Genomic DNA, 25,619 nt, shown 5'->3' on the forward strand with positions numbered 1-25,619 from the left:
AATAGATAAAGAGAAGAACATTAAATCTGCGCTCAAAGCCAATAGTCTCTCAAACGGAAAACTAAATCCAAATTCCTGAAACGACAGACACGAAATGGTGTCTAATTTGCATTTGTCGTCCTAAATTAAAACACCCCATAATACGGGTAGAAAGTAAACTGTCCAATGTCCTTGATAAGACATATCCATAATCTTTTACTATCTACTGGTGTGTTTCCATCTAACTGGAAAAGAGCCATGGAGCCTTTCCTTGGTCCTCAGTAGTTTTGAGCGTATGTCCTTGCTCTTATTCTTGAGGGAAAATCTTGGAAAAAATGTCAATCAAGCTTCTTTCCAATGTTCTTGAAGATCATGATCTACTTGATCCGGCACAGTCTGGCTTTCGGTCTGCTCATGTCACAAGATCGGCATTGGTAGTCATGTTAGATGATCTTAGAATGGCAGTGAATTCTGATCATTTTGTAGCCCTGGTGCAACTAGACTTGCCTGCTACCTTTTATACAGTAAATCATAACATCCTGATTTTAAACTTAAGGGAAGTTGGTGTTTGAGATGTGGCCCTAAAGTGGTTTTCACCCTATTTGTCTGGCAGAACACAAGTGATGCACCCCCTCATTTTGTATACAGGTTCAGAGAATAGGGCAGGGTGTCCCTCATGGTTCTTTCCTTAGTCCTACTTTGTTTATGTCTATCGGAAACCTCTGGCAAAATCTATTTAGAACCGTGGGATTTGTTTCATGAACTGTGCCAGTAACACACACATCATTTTGCCAATAGATCAATCTTACAAGAACAATTGATGGACAGAATGCAGAACAAGGTCATACATTCATCCCAGTACAGAGATCTGGGCCTAAACCAATTTTTTGCTCAACATGCCATTCCAGTTTGGACCCAGCAATATGCAAATCAGTCTTGACCCTGCGCCAAATGGGAACAGTCCAGCCCGAACAGCCAGGCCATGTCCTCCCTGGACTGGAAACAAGCATCCTAGGACCGGTTTTGGGCTTTCAGCCCTCATCAGACAGGATAGCTTGACTCCAGTGGTATGGAGAGCACGGGACCCACGTCTGAGCATACCCGTCCCACTCGGGGTGACAAATGTAAAAGAACAATTGAAGGACAGAATGCAGAACAATTTCATACATTCACTCCAGTACAGAGATCTGACCCTAAATCCATTGGTTTTTTGCTCACTATGCCATTCCAGTTTGGACCCGGCCCTATGCAAATCAGTCTTGACCCTGCGCCCAATGGGAACAGTCCAGCCCGAATTGCCAGGCCAGGTCCTCCCTGGACTGGAAACAAGCATCCTAGGACTGGTTTAGGGGTTTCATCCCTCGTCAGCGAGGATAGCTTGACTCCAGTGTCACGGAGAGCACCGAACCCACGTCTGGGCATACCTGTCTCACACGGGGTGACAAATGCAAAAAGGACAATTGATGGACAGAATGCAGAACAATGTCATACATCTACCCCAGTACAGAGATCTAGGCCTAAATCCATCGTTTTTTTGCTCACCATGCCATTCCAGTTTGGACCCAGCCATATGCAAATCAGTCTTGACCCTGCGTCCAACGGGAACAGTCCAGCCTGAACTGCCAAGCCAGGTCCTCCCTGGACTGGAAACAAGCAACCTAGGACCGGGTTCGGGCATTCAGCCCTCATCAGCCAGGATAGCTTGACTCCAGTGGCATGGAGAGCACTGGACCCATGTCTGGGCATACCCTGCCAACTTAGGGCTCTTTGCATTTGTCACCCAGACGTGGGTCCCTTGCTCACTGTGCCACTGGATTCAAGCTAGCCTGGCTGATGAAGGGTGTTACCCAGAAACCGGTCCCAGGATGCTTGTTTCCGGTCCAGGGAAGACCTGGCTTGGCAGTTCGGGCTGGACTGTTCCCATGAGGCACAGGGTTAAGACTGATTTGCATATAGCTGGGTCTGAACTGAGGTGGCGAAGAGAGCTAAAGAATGATGATGGATACAACCCATATCTGTGACTGGGGTGAGTGTCTGAAAAGTTTCAGCGGTCCGTCCATCATCTCCTTGTGTTTACTTTGTTCGCCCTAAGTTGGCAGGGTATGCCCAGACGTGGGTCCCTTGCTCACTGTGACACTGGATTCAAGCTAGCCTGGCTCATGAAGGGTGTTACCCAGACACCGGTCCCAGGATGCTTGTTTCCGGTTCAGGGAAGACCTGGCTTGGCAGTTTGGGCTGGACTGCTCCCATGAGGCACAGAGTCAAGACTGATTTGCATAAAGCTGGGTCTGAACTGAGGTGGCAAAGTGAGCTAAAGAATGATGATGGATTCAACCCAGGTCTGTGACTGGGGGTGAGTGTCTGAAAAGTTTCAGCGCTCCGTCCATCATTTTCCTGTGTTTGCTTTGTTTGCCCTAAGTTGGCAGGGTATGCCCAGACATGGGTCCATTGCTCACTTTGCCACTGTATTCAAGCTAGCGTGGCTGATGAAGGGTGTTACCCAGAAACTGGTCCCAGGATGCTTGTTTCTGGTTCAGGGAAGACCTGGCTTGGCAGTTTGAGCTGGACTGTTCCCATGAGGCACAGGGTCAAGACTGATTTGCATATAGGTGGGCCTGAGCTGAGGTGGCGAAGTGAGTTAAAGAATGATGATGGATTTAACCCAGATCTGTGAATGGGGGTGAGTATCTGAAAAGTTTCAGTGCTCTGTCCATCATCTCCTTGTGTTTGCAATAGATCAATCTAGTCCTTTGCCAGTTGACTCATTTCATTACTGTCATAGGGACATCTTCTCCTGACTAGGGATTAATTCACTTAAATTTAATGGGGACAAAATAGAAATTCCTCACTGCTCCATTGACAATCTTCCTCTTCCTTTACCTGACAATTTTTGACCTCTTCATGCTAACTCTACTCTGCTTGCCTCCCCGGTTGTTCGTCATGTGGGGGGGTTTAGATGGTTGTAGATTTGTCTTTTTCTACTCAAGAGAGCAAACTCTCTCTAGGTGTTTCTGTCTGTTGAGACCAGTAACCGAAATCCTACCATTTCTCCCCTATCAACATCGACCACAAGTGGTCCAGTTACTTATTTTAAGTCGTCGAGACATGAATAAGAATGCTCTGATGATAGAGGATCCTGAATTCTGATCAAATGGTGGAGCCTGATAGAGACTGCTGCAGTGCTAGATAAATTGCATTGGCTTCTTGTCTCTAATAGTATTAAGTTTAAAGCTTTTGTGTAGTACACAGAGCTTTACATTGGTTTGGGCCTAATTTTTTGCAATCAAGATTCTGTTGTTGCAGACCTTCTCTTTCAGTATGCTCTGTCAATGCCAACTTACTGATTGTGCCTTGAGTAAAAAAATACTTACTTTCCGGCTCTTCTTTCTCAGTGCAGACTGCACAGTTTTGGAACTCTCTGCTTATAAAATTGTGCAAATGAACTCCTAACAGTTAGTGAATTCCTTAAAACCTGGCTTTATACACAATAATAAACTCTGCTTTTTTTGTCCGCCTCTGAGTTTTCCCACTGAGGTAAATCTGTTTCTAACTCCTCTTTCTCAGCAACAGGATACCCTCGGGTAACAATAGAACTCTAATGGAAATAATAATACTAATAATAATAATAATAATAATAATAATATTAATAATAATAATAATAATAATAATAATTAATAATAATTTTAAAAACAACCACATCCCCAAGCCAGACCTTTGGTTGAATCACCTCACTGCCTTCAACTGCTCCCCCCTCATTATAGATTCAGCCAAATCTCTCATAATCACCCTGGACAAGCATCTGAACATGAAGAATCATATTGGCTCTGTGTGTAAGGGAGCTAATCACTTGAAGAGGACACTCAGAAATATCAAACCATTCCTTCCACAATCTGACTTCCAGCAGGGGGTCCAAGCGCTTGTGTTGCCGAGACTTGACTATGGCTGCGCTACGCTCTGTGGTCTCCCCAAATATACCTTGGCTCTACTAAGGGCATCTCTGAACGCTGTGGCTAGGCTGGTTACAGGTACCAAAAGAAACGTGCACATATCCCCAGTCCTAAAATCCCTTAAATGGTTGCCTTACGAAGCTCAAATTCAGCTAAAGATGGCTTGTCTGGCACACAAAGCCCTCCAACTGAAAACCCCCACTTACCTAGCGCAAAAACTTGAACTATCCGGGGCTTGGTAGACCCTCAAGAAGTGCGAACTCTTTCCTCTTGAAACCACAAATCTATAGCAAAAAGAGAACCTGCCAACGAGCCTTCTCCGGCGCTGCCCCGAAGATCTGGAACTCTCTTCCTCCGAAAGTACGCAGAATCTCCTCCACAGCTGCTTTCAAACGGGATGCCAAAACATTCCTAATGAACAAGTTTTTACCTTAAATGGGTTATGATCACCTGCTCGAAGTATCTGATCCTACAACCATTAGACCTCCATTTGATGCTACTCTCCCTTACCTCATTGTTTGCCCCCTTCTTAGCCCGCTATGTATTAGCTGTTGTTTTATTCTCCTTGGACCCCTTTGTACTGTAATTATTCATGTTTATTATGCTTTTTTGATGTCCATATTGCATGTATTACTTTCCTTCCTTCCTTTTGTAAAGCGCTCTGATATCTTTCAGGATCGTGTTAGCGCTATATAAAACTTTATAAATATATAAATAAATAAATGTCACTCATGGGGGATGATGCCACCTGACAGGAATAACATCTGAACACCCAATCTGGGATGAACATCTGTCACCAATGAACGACCAAAATGTAGTGCCTACTTACACAAGGGGCCATGTGCTTCAAAAATACTCCCAGCATATCAGCAACACTTGGCATGTGGGTCCTGGCAGCATAGTTTATCTTTGGGGATACATAGCTCGTACCCACAAATGAAAGCAGACATTCCACCATATTAAACTGCAGTGGTAGAATTCCTGTTACAAACATTTACCTTGAACCCTTTAAGTGGCCCTTCGATTCACAGATGTAGCCACTGCGGATAAAAAAAGCCATGACACCCATTCTAAATACAGCATTTCTTCTGATGCCAGTGAGCAGGGTTGCTACCTCTTCCTCAGTAGAGGATAGAATATCCACCATTGTGAACTGTAATTAGCCCTTGAGTCTCTAATAGGAGATGTTAGAAGTTATATTTGGACTTGTGGCACCAGAGCACCTTATTGTACTGTTCAAAGCATTATATCTTAAATGTTTTGTATCTTGCTTTTTAAAAATGATATATGACTGTATGTATACCATCAGCCATTTTCACAAAACTCCCTGCTTGAAAGTTAGAAATATACTCGCATAGCAGTAGGGTAGCATGGGATTTACAAAGAATTCCAGCAGACTATTTAGGAATGTACAACTATCACATATTTCCATGAATACTCAAACATTGATCCATTCACACATAAAAAACACAAGTATTAATATCAATATCGACAAAGGAACTGGTAAGGTGCATTTACATTTTGTCTCTTTCTTTTTGATTTTCTGTGGAGAAATAATTTTTCACCTTTGAGAATACCATTTTAAATTCAATAGGGGAGAGACTGTTCATGAGAAACCTTTTGTTGGTTGGACTTAAACGTTTTTAGAGTCAAGACGTTTTTGCATGCAGATGAACGTTTTTTCTATTATTCTGTGGGTCAGTTTCTTCCTTATTTGGTCTTTGTAAGTGACTCTGTTAGGTACTTATGAGCTTAACCAATAATACATCAGAGGGTCCCTGTAATATGACAATCACGGGGAAAAGACGCAGGGAAAAACACAATTCATTAAACCACAACAAACCCCTTCAAGCAAGATTTGCAACCAAAGGCTATCCCACAAAGAAGAAAACAATATTCTATAACATTATTTAGTTTTTATTATCAAAAAATATATATTTACTTTCCTCATAGAGTTAATCTTTATATTTGTATCAAAGACATCAATACAGTTAAACTCTTCATCCAAGTAGGAAGTGTCTCAGACATTGACGAAGCAATACATTTGGTCAAGGTACATAAATCAACAATTCAGACATACACATCAAGGACAAATATAAGTAATACATAAAAAAGGCAAAAAACAATAAAAACACACAAAACAATAATATACATCAAGAACAAAATAAAAAACACAATTGTACCGACGCGCGTTTCGGAATCTCAATCACCGTCCTTCCTCAGGGCTCTGATGGTGTATTCAAAAGGCGAAAACTCCAAACCTAACTAGTACATTAAGTTAATCTGACCGATAATTTATTTTCAAAAGATTCCTTGAAGCTTCGTCAATATCATTTGTTATGCCACAATTACTTAGAGTAAGATGTTATCTCATAGAGGTAACATAAGTCGCTCGAACTTTCCTCCTAGAAATCAGTAAAGATACAAATCTTCTCAATAAATTGAAGTAAAATCTATGGAGACCCTGGATATAACTCGCCAGAGATAAGAAGTATCAAGCCGCTTCAATGATAAACAGTAAAGAACAAATTCAGGTGATATCCGTATATATCCATAAAAGGAAGTCTCATAAAGTTAGAATAATATCCTTTAGATGGAACATTCCATTTTTATGGGAGGTTAATTAATATTCATTAACTTGAATCAAAGTGGGTTTCTCCACTTGTGTCAATATCTAAGGCATGTAGTCCCAAGGTTGCTTTCGCAGTATATCCTATAGCCAAAATCGATAAAATTTGGTCAGGGGAAGAGTTCCCTCACGAATTTCCGAATTGCCAAATCTGTTCAAGACATGAAGTCTCCGAGGTCGACCTTTTATCAGAGTCTTCTATGGGCGGTGAAGAATGACAATAGAAGAGTATGTGCTTGAATAAGGTGGATGCATTGAGGTATGCTGAGCATGAAATCAATGTTATTCAGGAGACGGTGTGCATTTTTTGTTATTTCATAGGCTTCAGGGCTAAATTAGATTATCTGAGTCAATAAATATTTCAAGATTCTGTGCTGCTGTGACAAGAGCATGAGAGGGTTGAGGTCTGATGGCCAATTGAAAGAGAACATGAAGACGTTTTCATACCAAACATCAGTACTTTAGTTTTTTTTAAAGTTACAATAGAAGGCGTTTGTGTCCGTCCAAGTTTTTGTGTCTGTGACTAAGTTGTCAGTGCTGTCTCAGAGATGGTCAATTAGAATTCGAGTGACATTAGCATGCATTTGGTATTCTACATGAAATGAGGGAATTCAATCAGCTAAAGGTCACATGTAAGTATTAAAAGGTATAGGGGAGAGATCCAAGCCAAGTGGAATGTAGTGGCTGAGGCTGGTGTGCCTTGATATGTACTGCCTGAGCTTGATGCAATATTTTCTGTTTCTGAGAAAAGTTTTTCATCAAAGCATTGACTTTTCTACATATGCCGAAATCAGTGTCTTGGTGAACGAGTAACAGTTTGTGATTAATCGTGACAAAGATGGAAGATAAGGTCAATAAATTAATATTGCATTGTGGTCTTTGTCACAGGTAATGAGTAATTGTTTCTTGATGTTTAGGAGAGCTGTATCAGTGCAGTGGTTTGGTCTGAATCGAGGTTGGGAGTCTGAGACCAGCTGCTTTGATTCTATAAAAAATTATAATCTAGGAAATAGTGGTGGAATGGAAGGGGGGAGAATGGTCTGTTGTTGGCTGGGATCAGCGGATCTGGACTCAGCTACTTCGGAAGAGGTGAATGATAGCTTGTTCACGGTTTTCATAATGTATCTCTCACTGTGGTGAGGCATTAATTACTGGGGAAATGTCCTCTGCTAGGGTGATGATGAATGATTTAGCAAGATGTGGGGATAGGGGATCATAACTGGAGCCCAAGGGACACAGCTTAGTGATGAGAGGTGTAACGTAATTTTATCTGGGTGAAATGTTTGTGATTGTTCAACAACCTTTGTGAGATGACTGACCTAAGAACACCCATTATTCCATCCCTGTGAGAAGATTTGCTTATGCAGACATTCTGCCATGCTGTCAGAATTTCCATAGAAGCAAATCTCATTTATGAGTGAAAGCAACCAACATAATTCAATAAATTAATAATTCAATTTTACTCTTGTAGACACCAGTATATATGCACATATACCACACATACGTGTGAAAATATATGTGTCTTTTAAGCCCTATGTATTCAAATAACAACTGTAAGGACTGATAATTGCATTGAAGGTAAGGTGATTTAAACTATGAAATCATAGTTTGTGACATAGCATGATTTAATAATAAATATATGTTTTCTCCAGTACTTTCACGGCCGAGACCCCACAGTGATGATTACAGCATCTTGAAAAAGAATCCTCCACCAAAGCCAAGGAGAAGTCCTAATACTAAGCTCACTGGTTCTTATGAAGAAATATCGGCCCTGAAATCCAGAGATGGAAAACACTGCTCCCTGGTAAATAAAACTGTTCATCGGGAAATTGGCTTTATGCAAAGGGCAGCTTCTGCTGATGGGCCACACCATGGGATTATGAGTTTGTTTATGTCACAGGAAGATGATGAAAGTGAGCCAGTGTATATTGAAATGGCTAGCCGTGGCAGGAAAGGCAGTCCCAATGAAGCTCGAAGCCCCGACCCAGGGGAATCAGTTTATGAAGAAATGAATTTTCTTCAGGAGGAAAGTGGAGCAGTACAATTGCCACAATTTACAGGATCTCCAACTTTGTTGACTGAGAGCACAAAAATGGTGACTGCTGAAGACATTGACGCAAACTGTCAACCAAGTGCAGGAAATAAAGATCCTTGTGACATACCGCCTCCATTTCCCAATCTACTTCCCCACAGGCCCCCACTTCTTGTGTTTCCTCCAACACCTGTGACTTGCTCTCCTGCATCTGATGAATCACCATTAACTCCACTGGAGGTGAAAAAGCTTCCTGTTTTAGAAACCAATTTGAACTACCCTATACCATCAGACATTTCAAGTCCTCTATCCCCACAGTGTGCCAAAACTCAGAAGGGGGAAAACGAACGATCCCTTTCACCCAGCATGACTGTGTTTAGTGTCTCTGGAAAAGTGTCACCTCCATCAACTCCCCCACCCCCTCTTCCTCCACTGCCTCCTCCAGTGCCATCTTCAGCTTCCTATCGACCTTCAACATATTTTACTTTTCCACCAGAAATTTCAAATGCAGTATTACAGAATCCAGGGAAAATGTTAACAAACACAGATATTTTGAAATCATCTACAAAGACAAATTCAGTGCCACCTGAAGGTTCCTCTAACTCTTCATCAAAACCTCCTTCATCCTCCCCAGTGAAGATAGCAAGGATTGATCAGAGGAAATTACATTCTTGCTCACCATCTCCGCTTCCATTCAGTCCCTCCAACTCAAGGAACCTGACAAGTCCCCTTGATGAGTTAACTACCTTATTCAGCTCTGGAAGAAGCCTGCTACGGAGGTCTGCTGCAGGGAGAAAAATACGAGAGCCTGAAGGTAACATTTATATAAAAATTCTTTGTGTCACTTGAAATGTATCCTTTGTCTTGCACGACAGCTAGAACCATCAAACACATGCATTTAATGCCCGATTTTTGTCTGGTATGAGATGTTACAAATATATCCTAGCCAATAGTAGGAACATTACCTGTGAGTATACAAGTCTTAACAACTGTACATGTTGTGGTTGTGGATAGTGTCTTATGTTTTAATTAATTGATTGTACATAATTATTGTCAAGTAATTAGGTTGCATTTTACTTAATATCTCTTTTAGCATGTATCACTACTGAAAGCACTCCCTCATAACAATGTATAATACGAGAATTAAATCATCAACACTATCAGTTGTGAAGTAAACAATATCGTCCTCCAATTTGCAATTAGTGTAAATCTTTTCCAATATCATACATAATTGTCAAATTGTGAAATTCATTCAAAGTGTAATTTTTTGTTATGCTTTGTGGTACGGTATTTTGATGTACCTTTGTTGACATTGTAGTTAATAATAAAAAAACATTACATTTCCAAATGTAATCATATTGAATTTAGTAGGCAACTTAAAAAACCTACTTGTGCTGCATTGCTTATAGGATTTTCAGAATTGAGATGGTAGTATCAGCAAAGATAAATGGCTCAATATCTCAGATATGAATTTATTTATGGGTGATGCATCACAGAGTTGGCATTCCCGCTTCCAGAGCTATTCCAAATGCCGTAATGTTTAATGGAACTTCTGCTACATTTGTTATCCGTGCTCAACAAATTGAACATTTGTGAAACATAATATCAATTGAGATGTTCAAGAGACATGCAATTTTTGATATTTGCTAAGCATACATTTTTGAAATAGCATTTTGTGTTGCTATGAAAAGATTGTTGTTATTTTACAAAGTTTTATCTTCATGCACCTTATATAGTTCTAGTACATAAGGATATCAGAACCAGGCAGAGGCAGAACTAACATATTACACTGTTCTATAAAATTGAGCAATCAGTTGCCAGCAGAATATAGCTTAAGACCCAAGGCAAACTTAATTATTATTTTGGAAAACAGGCACTTCTGTTATACGACCACACATTTCCCTTATCAGGCAAGGAGTAATTTGCACATGTGTAGTTCTTGGGGTGTTGCAAAATCCCTGCAGCTTTGTTATCTACTGTGTTGGCTCACAGAAATGTTTAGCAGAGTCACTAAAACAAGCAAAGTTATCTTTCCTCAGTCATAGATTCTTTTCACTTTTAGAGGTTGCGTACATTTGGAGGATTTCAGGATCTGTGAAACAATAGTTTACCTTTTACTTTCATTCATATTTCAAATATCTTGTAATTTATGATCTAAATGTAGCCATCTTGTTTTTCTTTCAATGCTGAGTTCTTTGGTCATTTGGTCATTTGTGCATGATTCCCTGAGGAAAGATGTTTAAAAGGAAAAGTGACCAAGTGTTACATCTCATTTCTCCAACCAATAATATGTATGCATAGCCCATACACATCTTACAAAGCTTCCAAAATACATTACTTTCCATGCATGGTAAACATTAATCTTGTTGTAGTTGTTCAAACTATTAATTATTTTAGGTAAACAGCATTTAAGTCTCTTTAAAATAATGATTGACTCTTACGAGTATCTATTAAAGCCTGTATGCTCTAAAAGCACAACATAGATGCCATGTCACCCTCATCTATCATAATTAGCAAAAGTTTAAATAGTCGTTATGATGTAATACTGATGTAACACAGTTAAAGAATGTTTAAGTAGGTATTTTCCTGGAGTTACTGACATTAGAGCTTGTTCTAGACCCTCTCATTCAGCTCATTATTGCCAAATAAAGCTACAGCTACTTACCCAATGTGACATCAACCTCTCCATTTGTGTTGACAGTTTTTGTTATGCATGCAGTAGAATGACTTGTATACCTTTGCCAGGCAGCTTTCAGTAAATGAACACCCATAATGGTAAAATAGACTGAAATTTCTCAACGTGGCAGACAGAATGAATAGAAGTAAGTCATCAGGTTGAACATATCTGGTTGGGTTTTTCAGTGCCCTCTCTTTTTACAGTATGATATCTAACGTCCACAATAGAAGAAGATATTTTGTTAGTATGCTTGAAGTTTAAAATTATGAACTTCATACCTATGGTGGCCAACATTTGCAATTGGGGCTTTGGAAAGAAAGGCTGAATGCATCTAATAAGGATACTGATTTTCATTTAATGATGATGTTTAAGAAAAGCACTGTGCCGAGACCTTTGGACAGATGTACTTAGGTCAGTTCCAACTCCTTCTGTGTTTTTTGCACGCAGATTGTTTTATGATTTCATCTGAGTTTCGCCTGATGTGTAACTGTTGTGACTGATGTGTATGTGGCAGGATTCTTGATTCTCTTGGAATGGCTGTGAGTGCAGAAATGGAGGCATGAAAGGGACTTCAATCCTCGACCCTGTACTTTCATGTACTGAATTCAGATTTTCTTAGGAGTGGGTCCCAAAATGCAAAGTCCCTTTGCATTTTACATAGACTTTTTTAACCAGTGCTACCACAATAAATGCTGAACGAAATTACACCAATTTTGGCAGGAAGCTAGATTTTGGATCAGAAAGTGCGTTTTTTGTGATTTGGTGTAAATCCATTCAGCAGGTTTTGAGATATTAAGTATAAAAATATGTGTATATCAGGATGGTTGAGTTCAAAGGACTCTCACAATTAAAAAAAATACAGGTTTCTGATTAGCCCAAGGGGCTTTTTTCCCTTGGCCCATCTGCTCCCATGGGAGACACTCTCCCGCAGGACCGAGCACTCTGATTCGCTGACTGCAACATGAAGTAAAATGTTTAATTCAGCCATTATAGGGCTCAGGGACTCTGTCCTGTGTTTGATTTTATAAAAAGACATAAGGGGGCAGGTGAGGGATACACTGCCCCCAGTTTCTGTGTGGGGGGTCCCAGAGGAACCCCACTGGGGCCAAAATATTTATTTAAAAAACCTTCTCTGTGTTTTATTAAAATACAAATTGACCCCACGGTGGGTCTTTAATAATATATTTTGAGGAGGACCATTAGTGGAGCCTGCCCCCTAGAGCCCGTGAGGGCCTCAGGGACCCCATTCACCGGGACCAAATACTAAGTTAAGAAGAGGGTGGGCCCCCCTCCATAAGCAATATGGAGGCCCTAGGGACCCGAGCCAAAGGCCTTGAATGGCATGGGGTTGGCTGCCTGCGGAGGGCTGACCACAGGGCCTGGCCATGCATGGAAGTGAGTTGGCTTCACGTTTGATAATAAAATATTACTTTACGTTAAAAAAAGCCCTAGACATTCACAGAAAAAAGCTCAAAGTGATGTTATAGTTAGGTAAAAATTGCAGTGACAATGTAATGTTAAACACCACTAAAATTCACTAATTATAGTTCTCTCGAGTTATAATTATCTCTAGTAACTATAACTCGTGCCCCAAGGTAACTATAACTCGCGCCCTCGCCATGCACAGAAAATTACCCCACTCATAATATTACTCATAACATGCTCTACAGCTCTACAGCACTATTTAAAACTTCAGTGGAACATTTGAAATGGCATCAGTAATGCCAAGACTGTACATGGTGGGGATGTGAGTTATAGTTACCTTGTAGCACAAGTTATAGTTACTAGAGATAATTATAACTGGTGAATTCCAATGGTTTTTTAAGTTTAAAACGTTACCCCGTCACTGGAATTTTCACCTAACTCTAATGTCACGTTAAACTTTGTTTTAAGTGACTATTTTATATATATATATAGATAGATATAGATATGTTTACCAAGTATTCCTTTCAGAAGAATCCACACGCACGCACGGGTAAACTCGTGTTGCACTTTTTGTTTTATTCAGGTAACAACATTTTAAACGACAAGCCCAACAGCCCTAAGCGTTTCGATCTGTCCACAGACCAGACCTTGATCACGGGTACAAAACGCCTCAAACAGTGCTCATATTTTAAAAAAAACATTTACCATATGATGTTACATCCCATCCCTTGTTAGGAGCGCTTTGCATTCTGTTAACTGTAGTGAAATATTCTTGTGCAATTCTAAACTAGTATTTAGTGAATATAGTGCGAATGAATACAAATAACATTTCCTTTTTAGTGACGACTTTTGCTAGTATTATTTATGTTTAACCTATTGATTATACCTTTTGTTCACACAATTAATATTTAATTTCATTATTTTGGTAGAAGCTATACCTCATGTCCACTTATTTGTTTTTGTTTTTAAACCAGCACTCTAGTGGGCATATGTTTCATGAAGGGGACTGGAAAAAGCTAAAACTCTATGCTGTAGAGATGGTCGATCGCCATGTGAGAGGTGGCAATCGAGAACACACTTTCAGACACAAAGAATCGTGTCATATCTTGGCTTTCAGAACTCCAGCCCCAAATGGGCTAAATAAAGATGAGGAGATGTACTCGCACCTATAATGAGAGACTAAACCATCATGACTTATAAGTAATATTGTAAATGAATGTAAATGCAAAGAGAATATGATTACTAGGTTTGCCTTTTATGTTTGGAAGTTTTCTCTATCTTGATCTTTTCTTTCCCCTTTTCTTCTTCTTTCTCCTTCCTCTCTCTTCACACTTTTTGTATTTTTGACTATTTCATTTTATCATTCACTCGTTGCCTCTCTTAAAATTGGGGGTATATATATATATATATATATATATATATATATATATATATATATATATATATATATAAAATATATATATATATATATATATATATATATGAACAAAATCATAAAAATGAATAATAAGATTTTACAATTGATGAAGTGTGACAACCAATGAAAATTGACAGATTTGAACATAGAAGTATGTGTTGATCAAACATGTCCACCAATAGAAATGGAAGGACAAGCATTTCGGTTAGAGTCTATAATTCATATGGAACATAGGCCCAATAGAGGGCATGTACGGAAATAAGGAAAGAAATATGTGTTAATATTTTTCAACGCATGCCACAGCTTATGTTATTACCATATGAAACATATGCCCACTAGAGGGCTGGTTTAAAAACAAAACCAAATAAGTGGACATGCAGTATAGCTTCTACTGAAATGATGAAATTAAATATTAATTGTGTGAACAAAAGGTATAATCAATAGGTTAACCTAAATAATGCTAGCAAAGCTGTCCCTAAAAACGAATTGTTATTTGTATTCATTTGCACTATATTCACTAAATACTAGTTCAGAATTGCACAAGAATATTTCACTACAGTTACCAGAATGCAAAGCGCTCCTAACAAGGGATGTGATGTAACATCATGTGGTAAATGTTTTTTTTTCAAATATGAGCACTGTTTGATGCATTTTGTACCCGTGATCAAGGTCTGTGGACAGACCGAAACATGTAGGGCTGTTGGGCTTGTCGTTTAAAATGTTGTTACCTTAAAAAAACAAAAAGTGCAACACGAGTTTACCCATGAGTGCATGTGGATTCTTCTAAAAGGAATACTTGGTCAAATTAATAACGGCTGGGCTCCGCCGTCTCCACGAACCGCACCGTCAGAGAGCGCCATGTGCCTGAAACAGAGCCAAAACCGTGGGATATATATATATATATATATATTATCTACTGGCGGTCGCCAGTAGATAGTTATAGTTAGGACCGTGTTTCCATAGGAAATCCGCAACATTCTATTTGGAATAACTTTGGCGCCGGTTGACGAATCCTCGCGAGATTTTCAAAATAGGTGGGGCGCTCTGCTCCGCTCCTACCCTGAAAGTCTCGGGGGCATTCGTCTAGCGGGGGCTGAGAAAAAAGGGGGGTCCCAAAACGCGTTTTCCCCATGCATTTTCCCATAGGACCTTTAGTCCGAGCTACAGCCCGAACGGCTGAACAGAATTACTTGAAATTTGGCAGAGAGGTAGTCCTCAGGTCAGAGATGTGCCTTTTGCAGGTCTGGTGTAAATCTGTTCAGTAGGTCCTGAGAAAATAGCATTTAAATCAATATATATATCTGTAAGCGCGCTCCGTGCGCTTACGGTAAGCTTACCGTACGCGTACGGTGCCGTGCGCGAGCTCAATTCTGATTGGTGGTTACATGACTGTAAACATTCGAATCGGTCGAAATCAGAATGTGTCGGCCGCCATTTTCTGTCTCTCGAACTGAAAAACAAAGGTGGATAACGTGAAAAGGGGGCAACGAAGAGAGTTGCAGACCCCCTAGCGTTTTTCAGGGGGTCCACGAAGGACCAAAAAGTACGAAAAATACATTTATTAATTTTTTTAAAAAATCGCGGAGTGAGCGTACGGTAAGCTTACCGTACGCGCACGGCAAAAAAAAAAAAGAAAAAAAAAAAAAGAAATAACAATCACATTTATTAAATAAATTGAAGGACCTGCAAGGGAGAAAAAAAAATTGTTACTGTGTAAAAAAAGGCGAGGCGCGCACGGTATGAACTGCGCAACGTGGGCACTCGGTGCGCGAAGCGCACCGAGTGCCCACAGCGCGCGCACGGTGCGCGCACGGTGAAAAACCAGAAAAAAATAAAAAATAAATACATAACTTAGCATTTAAAAAAACGTACAAATTCACTGAAAAAACCATAGGTTTCACACACGTTATAGTTAGGAATTAGCATTTAAACAACCTTGCAAATTCACTTAAAAAACCATAGGTTTCACACATGTTATACTTAGCTGTACATTTCACTCGTAAAAAACCAATGAAATTCCACGTTATAGTTAGATCAGGTAACTATAACTTGCGCGACCGCAATCCACAATGTGTCATTTCAGATGTCATCATTGATGTGAAGAGTGATGTCACTGACCATGTCATGAGTGATGTAATATGTGACGTCATCAGCAGTTTATTGTGGGCGCGCAAGTTATAGTTACCTGATCTAACTATAACGTGGAATTTCATTGGTTTTTTACGAGTGAAATGTACAGCTAACTATAACATGTGTGAAACCTATGGTTTTTTTAAGTGAATATATATATATATATATATATATATATATATATATATATATATATATATATATATATATATATATATATATATATATATATATATATGTGTATATATATATATATATATATATATATTACCTACTGGCGGTCGCCAGTAGGTAGTTATAGTTAGGACCCCTTTTCCATAGGAAATCCGCAACATTCTATTTTGAATAACTTTGGCGCCGGTCGATGAATCCTCGCGAATTTCTCAAAATAGGTGGGGCGCTACGCTCCGCTCCTACCCTGAAAGTCTCGGGAGGATTCGTCAAGCGGGGGCTGAGATAAAAGGGGGGTCCCAAAACGCGTTTTTCCCATGCATTTTTCCATAGGACCTTTAGACAGGGCTACAGCCCGAACGGCTGAACAGAATTACTTGAAATTTGGCAGAGAGGTAGTCCTCAGGTCAAGGAAGTGCCTTTTGTAGGTTTGGTGTAAATCTGTTCAGTAGATTCTGAGAAAATAGCCTTTAAATCAATATATATATCTGAGCCAGCTTACGGTACGCTTACCGTAAGCTTACCGTACGCGTACGGTGGCGTGCGCGAGCGCGATTCTGATTGGCTCTTAGATCTTAGTAAACATTCGAATCGGCCGAAACCAGGAAGCGGCGGCCGCCATTTTCTCTCTCGCACTGAGAGTTAGGTTGTTAAATAAAACCAATACACATGTAAAGGAGCTGTTTTGACAGCTCACACACACATAGCCATGATGAGGGAGTCCCCCAAGACCCCCCAAGGCCAAAAATGCCATTTTTATTTTTTCGCTAATTTCGCCGATTACGCTTACGGTAAAAAATGAAAAAAAAAAACCACTATCCACACTCTCCCCACCCCCTGTGTTTTTGGTGGCCGCAGGCCACCAAATGTGCAGGGCTTTTCAGAGGTGTGAAAAACCACAATATTTTTAACAAAAATAATAAAAGAAAAAATTATCAACACTCTCTCCACCCCGTGTGCAAATGGTGCCCGAAGGGCACCATTTGTGCATGGCTTATAAGCACCGTAAGCACAGTAAGCACCGCGTGCTTACTGTGCGCGCACGGTGCGTGAAGCGCACCGTGCGCGCACGGAACGAACTGCGCTAAGTGGGCGCGCACGCCACGAATGGCGTAAAGTAACTTAGCATTTAAAAAACCGTACAAATTCACTGAAAAAACCATAGGTTTCACACACGTTATAGTTAGGAATTAGCATTTAAAAAACCTTGCAAATTCACTGAAAAAAACATAGGTTTCACACATGTTATAGTTAGCGGAAATTTTACTGATAAAAAACCAGTGAAATTCCCCCGTTATAGTTAGTGCAGGCGACTATAACTCACGCGACCGCAATCTTCTGCTGATGACATATGTGTCTTTATGAAAAAAAAATATTTGTAATATATGTATAGCTAAAAATGTATGGAAGAAGACATGGGCAAATAAGTGTCTAAATACAGTATTAGCATCAGCAGAGGATTGCGGTCGCGTGAGTTATAGTCGCCTGCACTAACTATAACGGGGGAATTTCACTGGTTTTTTATCAGTAAAATTTCCGCTAACTATAACATGTGTGAAACCTATGTTTTTTTCAGTGAATATATATATATATCAAAACTCCTCTCATCAACTAGTTGAGCGAACGTGCACTGCAGTGTGCTGTGAAAGATGTTTATAATCGACTGGCAGCTCCACTGATCTCAACGCGGCACCTATGTTGGGCAGAGAACTGAGGAGCATGCAGTTTCCTTTTGTATAAGTATCATTATATAAAGTTAATTATATAGATATAGATATAAAGAATCTTTCCTATAATTACTCTACTGCTGCTCTAGTGGTGCCACAATTGACTCTCAAGAGTATAATACTTCTAATCACCAAACATTTTCTTTGACTCTTCTAAAACATGATATTTTTCCCAAGGTCAATATGTAATTTGTAGGATTGAGAAAGGATTTTATTAGCTAATATGTTCTGATCAAACAAGATGCCTATGTTCTTCACTGTGGGCCTAACCGATGAGCTTGTCTCAACAATTAAGGTTACTTAAAAATCTGGCCATTACAATCTCTTGTGCAATATAGTAATTCCTCTCTTTCCTCATTTTATGGGCAGCAAACTAGTTTAATTTGGGTATTGATGTTGTATTTTTGATACATTTCACAAGAGGTATGGAATTCATTGCCAATTTTTGTAAATTTCTTGAATGTACATAGTGAGTCTCAACTAACACGATTTTGTATTTATTTATTTATTTATTTATATAGAGCAACTAATACCTGAAGGCGTATAGGCACTTGTCGACCAACATCCTGCAGCCATGAGGTGAAAAGTGCTGAATAATTAAAGTGAAAATAGAAAAGTACTAAGGTTATGCCTTAAAGAGCCAGGTCTTAAGACCCTTCCTAAAAGAGAGCAGGTCAGGGGAATTTGTAAGTGTGAATGGCAGCTGATTCCACAATCTGGTAGTGATATTTAAAAAGCTTTTTCCACCCCAGTTAGACAGTCTTGCTTTGGGGACCTCCACCAACATATGTGAGGAGGACCGCAGTATTCTGGTTGGTGTATACCAGCGAAAGTGGTCAATCAGGTATGCAGGGCCCTGGTTGTGCAATGCCCTAAAGGCAATACAAAGTGCCTTAAAGTGAATCCATTTTTCCATTGGCTGCCAGTGTAGGGTATTAAGGGCCGCCTTTGCAGAAGAGTATTTTGGCAATCTAAAAAGCAGACGGGCGGCCGAGTTCTGTATAACTGGCAGTTTAACCAGGAGGGCTTTATTAATTACAATCAAAAGGCTGTTAGAATAGTCCAGCCTTGATAGGACTAAGGCTGAAACCACTATTTTCTGCAGGTCCAGTGGTATGAAAAGGAAGATTATCCTCAGGACCTTTAGATAATAGCAGGCAGCTGAGGTAATTGCATTCACATGGTGGGAAAGGGACAGGGTGGTGTCAAAGACTGATGAGGGGAGTGGGCCTAGTTCCGTAGGTCAACAGTCAGAAGACCAGAAAGAGACGTCTCTGCTTAAAATGAGAACCTCCATCTCTTTTTGAGTTCAATTTAAGACAGTTCTCTGACATCCATCTACCCACATGTCCCATGCAGGCTTGAAAGGTATGGACTGTGTTTCGAGAGTAATCTGAGATGGCTACTATAATCTGGGTGTCATCAGCGTAAGGCACCATTTCAAATCAGTAGGATTTGATAAGTCTGGCCAGGAGGACTACATAAAGATTAAAAAGATTCAGGCTTAAAGACGACCCCTGTGGAACCCCACACGGAAGATTGAAGCTCTGAGAGCTGTGACTGTCCATCTCCACAAATTGTTCCCGGTCCGAGAGGAAAGAATTGAACAATAATAAGGCGGCACGAGCAATGCCTATTTCTTGAAGGCGATGTAATAGGAGGCCATGGTCCACCGTATCGAACGCTGCTGAAAGATCCAGCAGGATCAGTGCTGCCATGCCTCCCTTATCTACAGAGCGCCTAATTTCTTCAGACGCTCTGATCAGTGTGAGCTCAGTGCTATGTCCACTTCAGCAACCATATCAAGATGGATCCAGAATGTCATTGTTAAGGATAAATGAAGTTAACTCTTGGTTAACGTATTTCTCAAGAATTTTTGCCGGTAGCGGCAGGCGGGCAATGAGACGATAGTTGCCTGGGTCTGCTTTATCCAAATTGTTTTTTTTTTTAATAGTGGAAGAATTGAGATCTTTTTCCATTTTTTAGGGAAAATGCCAGTTTTAAGAACAAGGTTAAATACCTCTCTGAGATGGCCGGCTATTGGCTCAATTGCAGAGAGAATAATCTTAGGAGGACAAGGGTCCAACGGTGAGCCAGATTTGGCGACAGAAGGAAGTTTAATGACCTGCTCATGCGTTATAGGTGGCAACTCGGAGAGATACGCAGTCAGGGCTGCTGGAGTTCTTAGAAAAATAGAAATCCAGACTTCCTGCATCATGAGTTGGAACCAGCGTAAATTTATCATAGATACAGTGAACCTTACTGCAAAAGGTGGAAGCCAAGGTATCACAGAAGGCTTGATCCGGTATATTATCTTTGTGGATTTGCATTTGTCTGAGTTTTTGGACTGTGGCAAACAGTTCTTTAGAATTATACTTGGCTTTTACGATCTTTTCTGAAAAGTACTTAATTTTTGCGCTGTGGATCGTTCCTTTGTACTGGGTTAATAACTCCCTATAGCGCTCTTTTTCCTTTGAATCATAATTAAGTCTCCAGCGCCTTTCTTGCCTGCGGCAATGCCTTGTAAGAAGTCTTAGCTCTTCTGAGAACCAGGGTTTTTTGGGTGCTGTCCTGGTAATTTTTTCAGTTTGTTGAGGAACTGTATCTAGAACAGCCGATCCAATCCAATTGTGGTATTCTAGAGCTGCTTTCGCTGGGTCTAGAGATAGGAGAGATCTGCTCAGGCTAAGTTGAGAATTAAACTCATTTTTGTCCAGGCGGTGCCATTGGAAGCACCTGTGGCTTTTAATATATAACAGCCTATTATCAACATTCGAAGGCAGTGGAAGAATAAGCATAACTGCTGCACGGTCAGACCACAGTAGTTGGAGGGTACCTTTACATTTTAGAAGCGGACAGTCAGAGAAAACAGCTTCAAGCAGATGTCCAGCTCTGTGAGTAGGACCTTCAATCAGCTGTGCCAAGCCTACACTGGTTAGAAGGTCCATAAGGACAGTCGAGTCCTTATCATGTAGTTTATCTAAGTGAAAATGTAGGTCCCTGAGAATGGTGTAGTCCTGGAAACCGACTTTGTGTTCAAGTAACTGACCCAGGGTTTGTAGAAAGTTAACCCGGGGTCCAGGGGGCAATAAATCAACATTCCTATAAAGGAATACGTAGGATTAATAGCTAATTGAAGTGAAAGCACTTCGCAACTTGCTTCGGTGGCAATCTCGTTAAAGAAGGCTTCCATGTGATTCCTATAGACAATAGCTAGCCCACCTCCTTTTTTGCCTTTGCGATCTTTCCTGATGATGGAGAAACCTGGCAGAATAGCTACCACCATGTCTGGCCCTGAAGTCTCATCTGGCCAAGTTTCTACTACGAACACAATGTCTAGCTTCTGTTATTCAACAAAGTCTGCAAATTCAAATTTATGTTTGACAAGCGAGTGTGCGTTAATAAGAGCGCTTATTATTACGATGTAATGTAATGGTATTACTAGAATAGCCTAAGTTTCCTACTGGGTCTGCTACAGTTACAGATGTAAATATATGGCGTGCTGATATAGGGAAAGGGACTAGTACATGAATTTGAAATCTCAGATGCAGTCGTCTCCTGCCTATACTGCTCTTGTCATCCATATCTGCCTCTTGATTGACTGTTCATCACACAATGGCTTCCCAGTATCCCCAGCAAACCTGGGCAAAATATTATATAGAGTGAAGAATTGCTTTAAAAAATATATAGGGCCCGATTCACAGAATTAACTTAAGACAAAATCCTAAACTTACTACTTTTGGTATTCACAGAATGCACTTACTACTTTTGGTATTCACAGAATGCACTTACTACTTTTGGTATTCACAGAATGGATTTACGACTACTAACTTTACGTCCGCACTCGGGCTGGAAATTCCGGCCTGGAGGCAGAGCTTCCGGCCCGGAGGCGGAGCTTCTGGGCCGGAGACGGGGATTCCGGCCAGTGGCGGAGATTTAGCCATGGCCTAAATCTCCACCTCCGGCCCGGAAGCCCCGCCTCCGGCCCGAATTTTCGGCCTGAGTGCGGACGTAAAGTTAGTAGTCGTAAATCCATTCTGTGAATACCAAAAGTAGTAAGTGAATTCTATGAATACCAAAAGTAGTAAGTGCATTCTGTGAATACCAAAAATAGTAAGTTTAGGATTTTGTCTTAAGTTAATTCTGTGAATCGGGCCCATATTGTTGCAGATGAACTAGATAAAAAGGCATACATAATTTGACATAACCACTTTAACACACACACAAATGCACACAAGCGCACACAAACACACACAAAAGATGATTGTGCAGAAATTTAGATGAACAGTGTTTTTTCTACTTTTGGTTCCTCTTAGTGATGTGATGATTTTGGCCATTAATCTTTGGCTTGTTTGTATGCTCTCAGTTGACTGCTAAATATTTTTTGTTTTGAATGTCTCTGGATAGAGGCAACCTCATCCCTATCCATCTGCAATGTCAGGTGTGTATTATAGAATTCCATGAAAATCTGATCAATAATTCGAGATGATCTAGATATGCAACAGAAAACACCTTTTCAGAATGAAAAAGTGCAAAAGAGAAAAGCCCTAGAAGACACCACAACCACGACTAGTGTTTAGAGAGTGCTTCCATAAATGACTCCATCTTATCTCTTGATGTGAGTTCAACCAAATGCTAAAGATGGTTGTTTCACAAGGAATGATCACATGCGTCAAAGTTAGCTGACATATTTAAGATTTAAGAGGATTAGAACTGATGGCTGGCCTACTTCCTTGGCCCAGAGCAACCAGGTAAATCATATTCAGACTGGCTTTCTTAAGAATATTATGTCCCTTAAAAGGGGATGATGCTACTTCAAAATTACCACCTTATTGCTTTACAAACAATAGCAAAATTAAGATTGGTCAGACATTTCTTGACTGAAATGAGAGGCGGTGGGTAGGGATGTTGGCCTTCTTAAAAAGTAGGTTGATCACAGCTTAATTGTAGCCTGGTGGTACATACTCTCTGTTGAAGAAATGCTTAGTAATATTAGCTAATAATGGCACTAAGGGTTTTGGTAATTTAAATGTAGTGCAGTTAGGATAAGGGGCGAAAAGGAAGGATTAATTACATTGTTGCGTAAAAGCTCTGTGATAGTTCCTACTGTGAAAAGACATTGCATTACTGTTGCTCTGGTCAATATGATGATAAGTCATGTCACAAGAGGATGATAAGACTTGAATTCTGCTATAAAGGTTGATTAATGTTGTACAAATAAAGACCAGTAAAAATCTGGAGCATCTAGGAGAACAGACAAGAATTGGAAGCAAGAAGAAATGTCACGTTATCTAAATCGTATAATAATAGCATTGATTTTTACAATAAAATCATTTTGCTTAACTCATTTTGAATTGTGAGTAAGCAGCCATTGCTACATACAGTCCAGGTGGCCTCCTTTACCTTTTACCACTGCCAATTTTGCCCCCTTTTCACATTGTGAATGCCCTTAGATGCCTATATGTTAGATTTATTTGATCATGGACCTATCCACTCAGTTTTAGAGAGGGACAGAGAGCGGTGATTTTATAGCCAAAATATGTTAAATGTTTTTACCAGGTCTTCCCTTAACCTTTTTTAGTTCTCTAGGGAAAGCAGACACTGAAGTTGGTTTGTAAATAGTTAATGAACCACAACCTCCTAGTTCCTAACTGTTTTGGATTTTAATGATTTATTAGCTTGCTTAATAAAACCAAGGAAAATACCAATAGACTGTAATGATGATGAGACCAGAATAAAGAATAATTCGAAAAATGGCATTCATGAGGCCAGCGGTTCAGACCCAGTATTTTAAATGATCCTCAATGTACTTGGTCCCTGGAAGAAACTGATAGACATTAAAGTTGGCCAGTCTTCTCTCTTGCTCTGTCTTGTGGCTACTTTGTTTAGGGAAAACAGTGACATCATAAGTAAGATGTACTTAACGGTGCGCTCACCATTCTGCCTACCTAAAAGATGTAGATCTGGGAAACTCACAACCATAGTTTCCATTATTTGGAGATTTTAACCTAGGGCATGGAAGGAGGCTTCATCCTGGCTGATGTATTAATTCCAGAGTAACCATTTTAATTTGACTCTTGCTTTCCAAAGCATCAGGAATTTAACTACATCAATCACATTAAACAATTCTGCCACCGAATATATTATTAATATTCCATTTTCACAGACAGTGTTGGATCTACAAGCCATTTGTACAAGTGCCAAACTATCAACTCTTCAATAACAAAAGCTAAATGCCAATTTATTATCAATGGGAGTGGAAAGAGTGTGATGCATGAGGCAGGTTGCCCTAACTGAAATATAAGGCATTATTGCCAACCCCAAACTCAGACAAATTCCTTTTACTCAAATAATTCAGGAACTACCTCAGAAATGTGTTGCCACAAATAGTTCCATGCCCTAATGCATTTAATATATATTTGTACTAAGAAACATTTAGAGAATTGGTGACAACAATAGCGATTGGAACAAAGCATATTTTGAATAGAGTTAAGTGTTCTGACATATTGTGACTCCCTATAATTACAAGTGTGATTAAGAATTGTACCTCTTCTATATATGATGGTATGCATACGAATTAGACATAAAAGGTGACCATAGACTTATGAGTTTATAGTGAACTGAGAATTTTACAAGCATATATCCGGTGATGTATATGTAATGTTTTAACGCTTTTATTATGTTCAGTTGTATAAATATAGTTGTTTTGTGAAGATTGCTAACATGAGCACAACAGAAACACTGTGAAGATGTTTTTTAATGTGCTTGTAGACACTGTTTAGTGATGTAATAGTATGACTCAGTAGGTGTATGAGATATTTTCATTTGCTCAAAAGTACGAAAAGCATTTTGATTAATTATGTACAATTACTCATTGAGTTAATGTATGCTCTCTGGGCTATTTACTATGCATTAATGTGAAATTATATCTACTCGTGCTTAGTAAATAATCCAAAGAATATGTCCCCCTTTTAAAATCAAATATGCCTATTTAGATAAAAGAATGAATCTTGGCAAAAGTGTCATTTATACCCAAATTGTAATTTTAAGCATTATAAGCACTGGTCCCAAGCACCGCAAGCTGCCATTTTGGATACTGTCATCAAAAATATGTTCTTCACTCATATATGCTGAGTAGATTAAAGAATTCATGTCTCTTTTGTTTTTAGAAGGTTCTCTTACATTCTTAATAACCATGCAAAACATATGGACATTTCACACAAAATTCTACTGTGTTCTTATGATAAATGACAGAAGTAGAGTTTTAAGGAAATCTTAAGTTGAAATACGTTACATATGGGGTCTCTAATTGACAGAGGTATGCACCTTTGTCAAAGTAGGGACCCTCGCTTCTAGTCAGGCTAAGGGACTTACACACGTAAGATAACCCTTGCTCACCCACTTGGTAGCTTGGCACGAACAGACAGGCTAATCCCAAAGGCAATGTGCAAAGTATTTGCACTCAAAACACACAGTATCACAGTG

At 39.7% G+C, this 25,619-nt stretch overlaps 1 protein-coding gene across 2 annotated transcripts in view; it reads left to right on the plus strand.

Annotated features, from left to right (window-relative positions):
* Positions 1 to 25,619, plus strand: part of MYO16 (myosin XVI) — a 2,357,781-nt gene that overhangs the window by 1,972,067 nt on the left and 360,095 nt on the right. For both annotated transcript variants that reach the window (XM_085622905.1, XM_085622906.1), the window contains exon 32: positions 8,208 to 9,401. In XM_085622905.1, the coding sequence (XP_085479031.1) occupies positions 8,208 to 9,401 (1,194 nt within the window). The remainder of the gene's footprint in view (positions 1 to 8,207; positions 9,402 to 25,619) is intronic.

Source organism: Triturus cristatus, chromosome 8, assembly GCF_964204655.1.
Source record: "Triturus cristatus chromosome 8, aTriCri1.1, whole genome shotgun sequence".
NCBI lineage: Eukaryota > Metazoa > Chordata > Amphibia > Caudata > Salamandridae > Triturus > Triturus cristatus.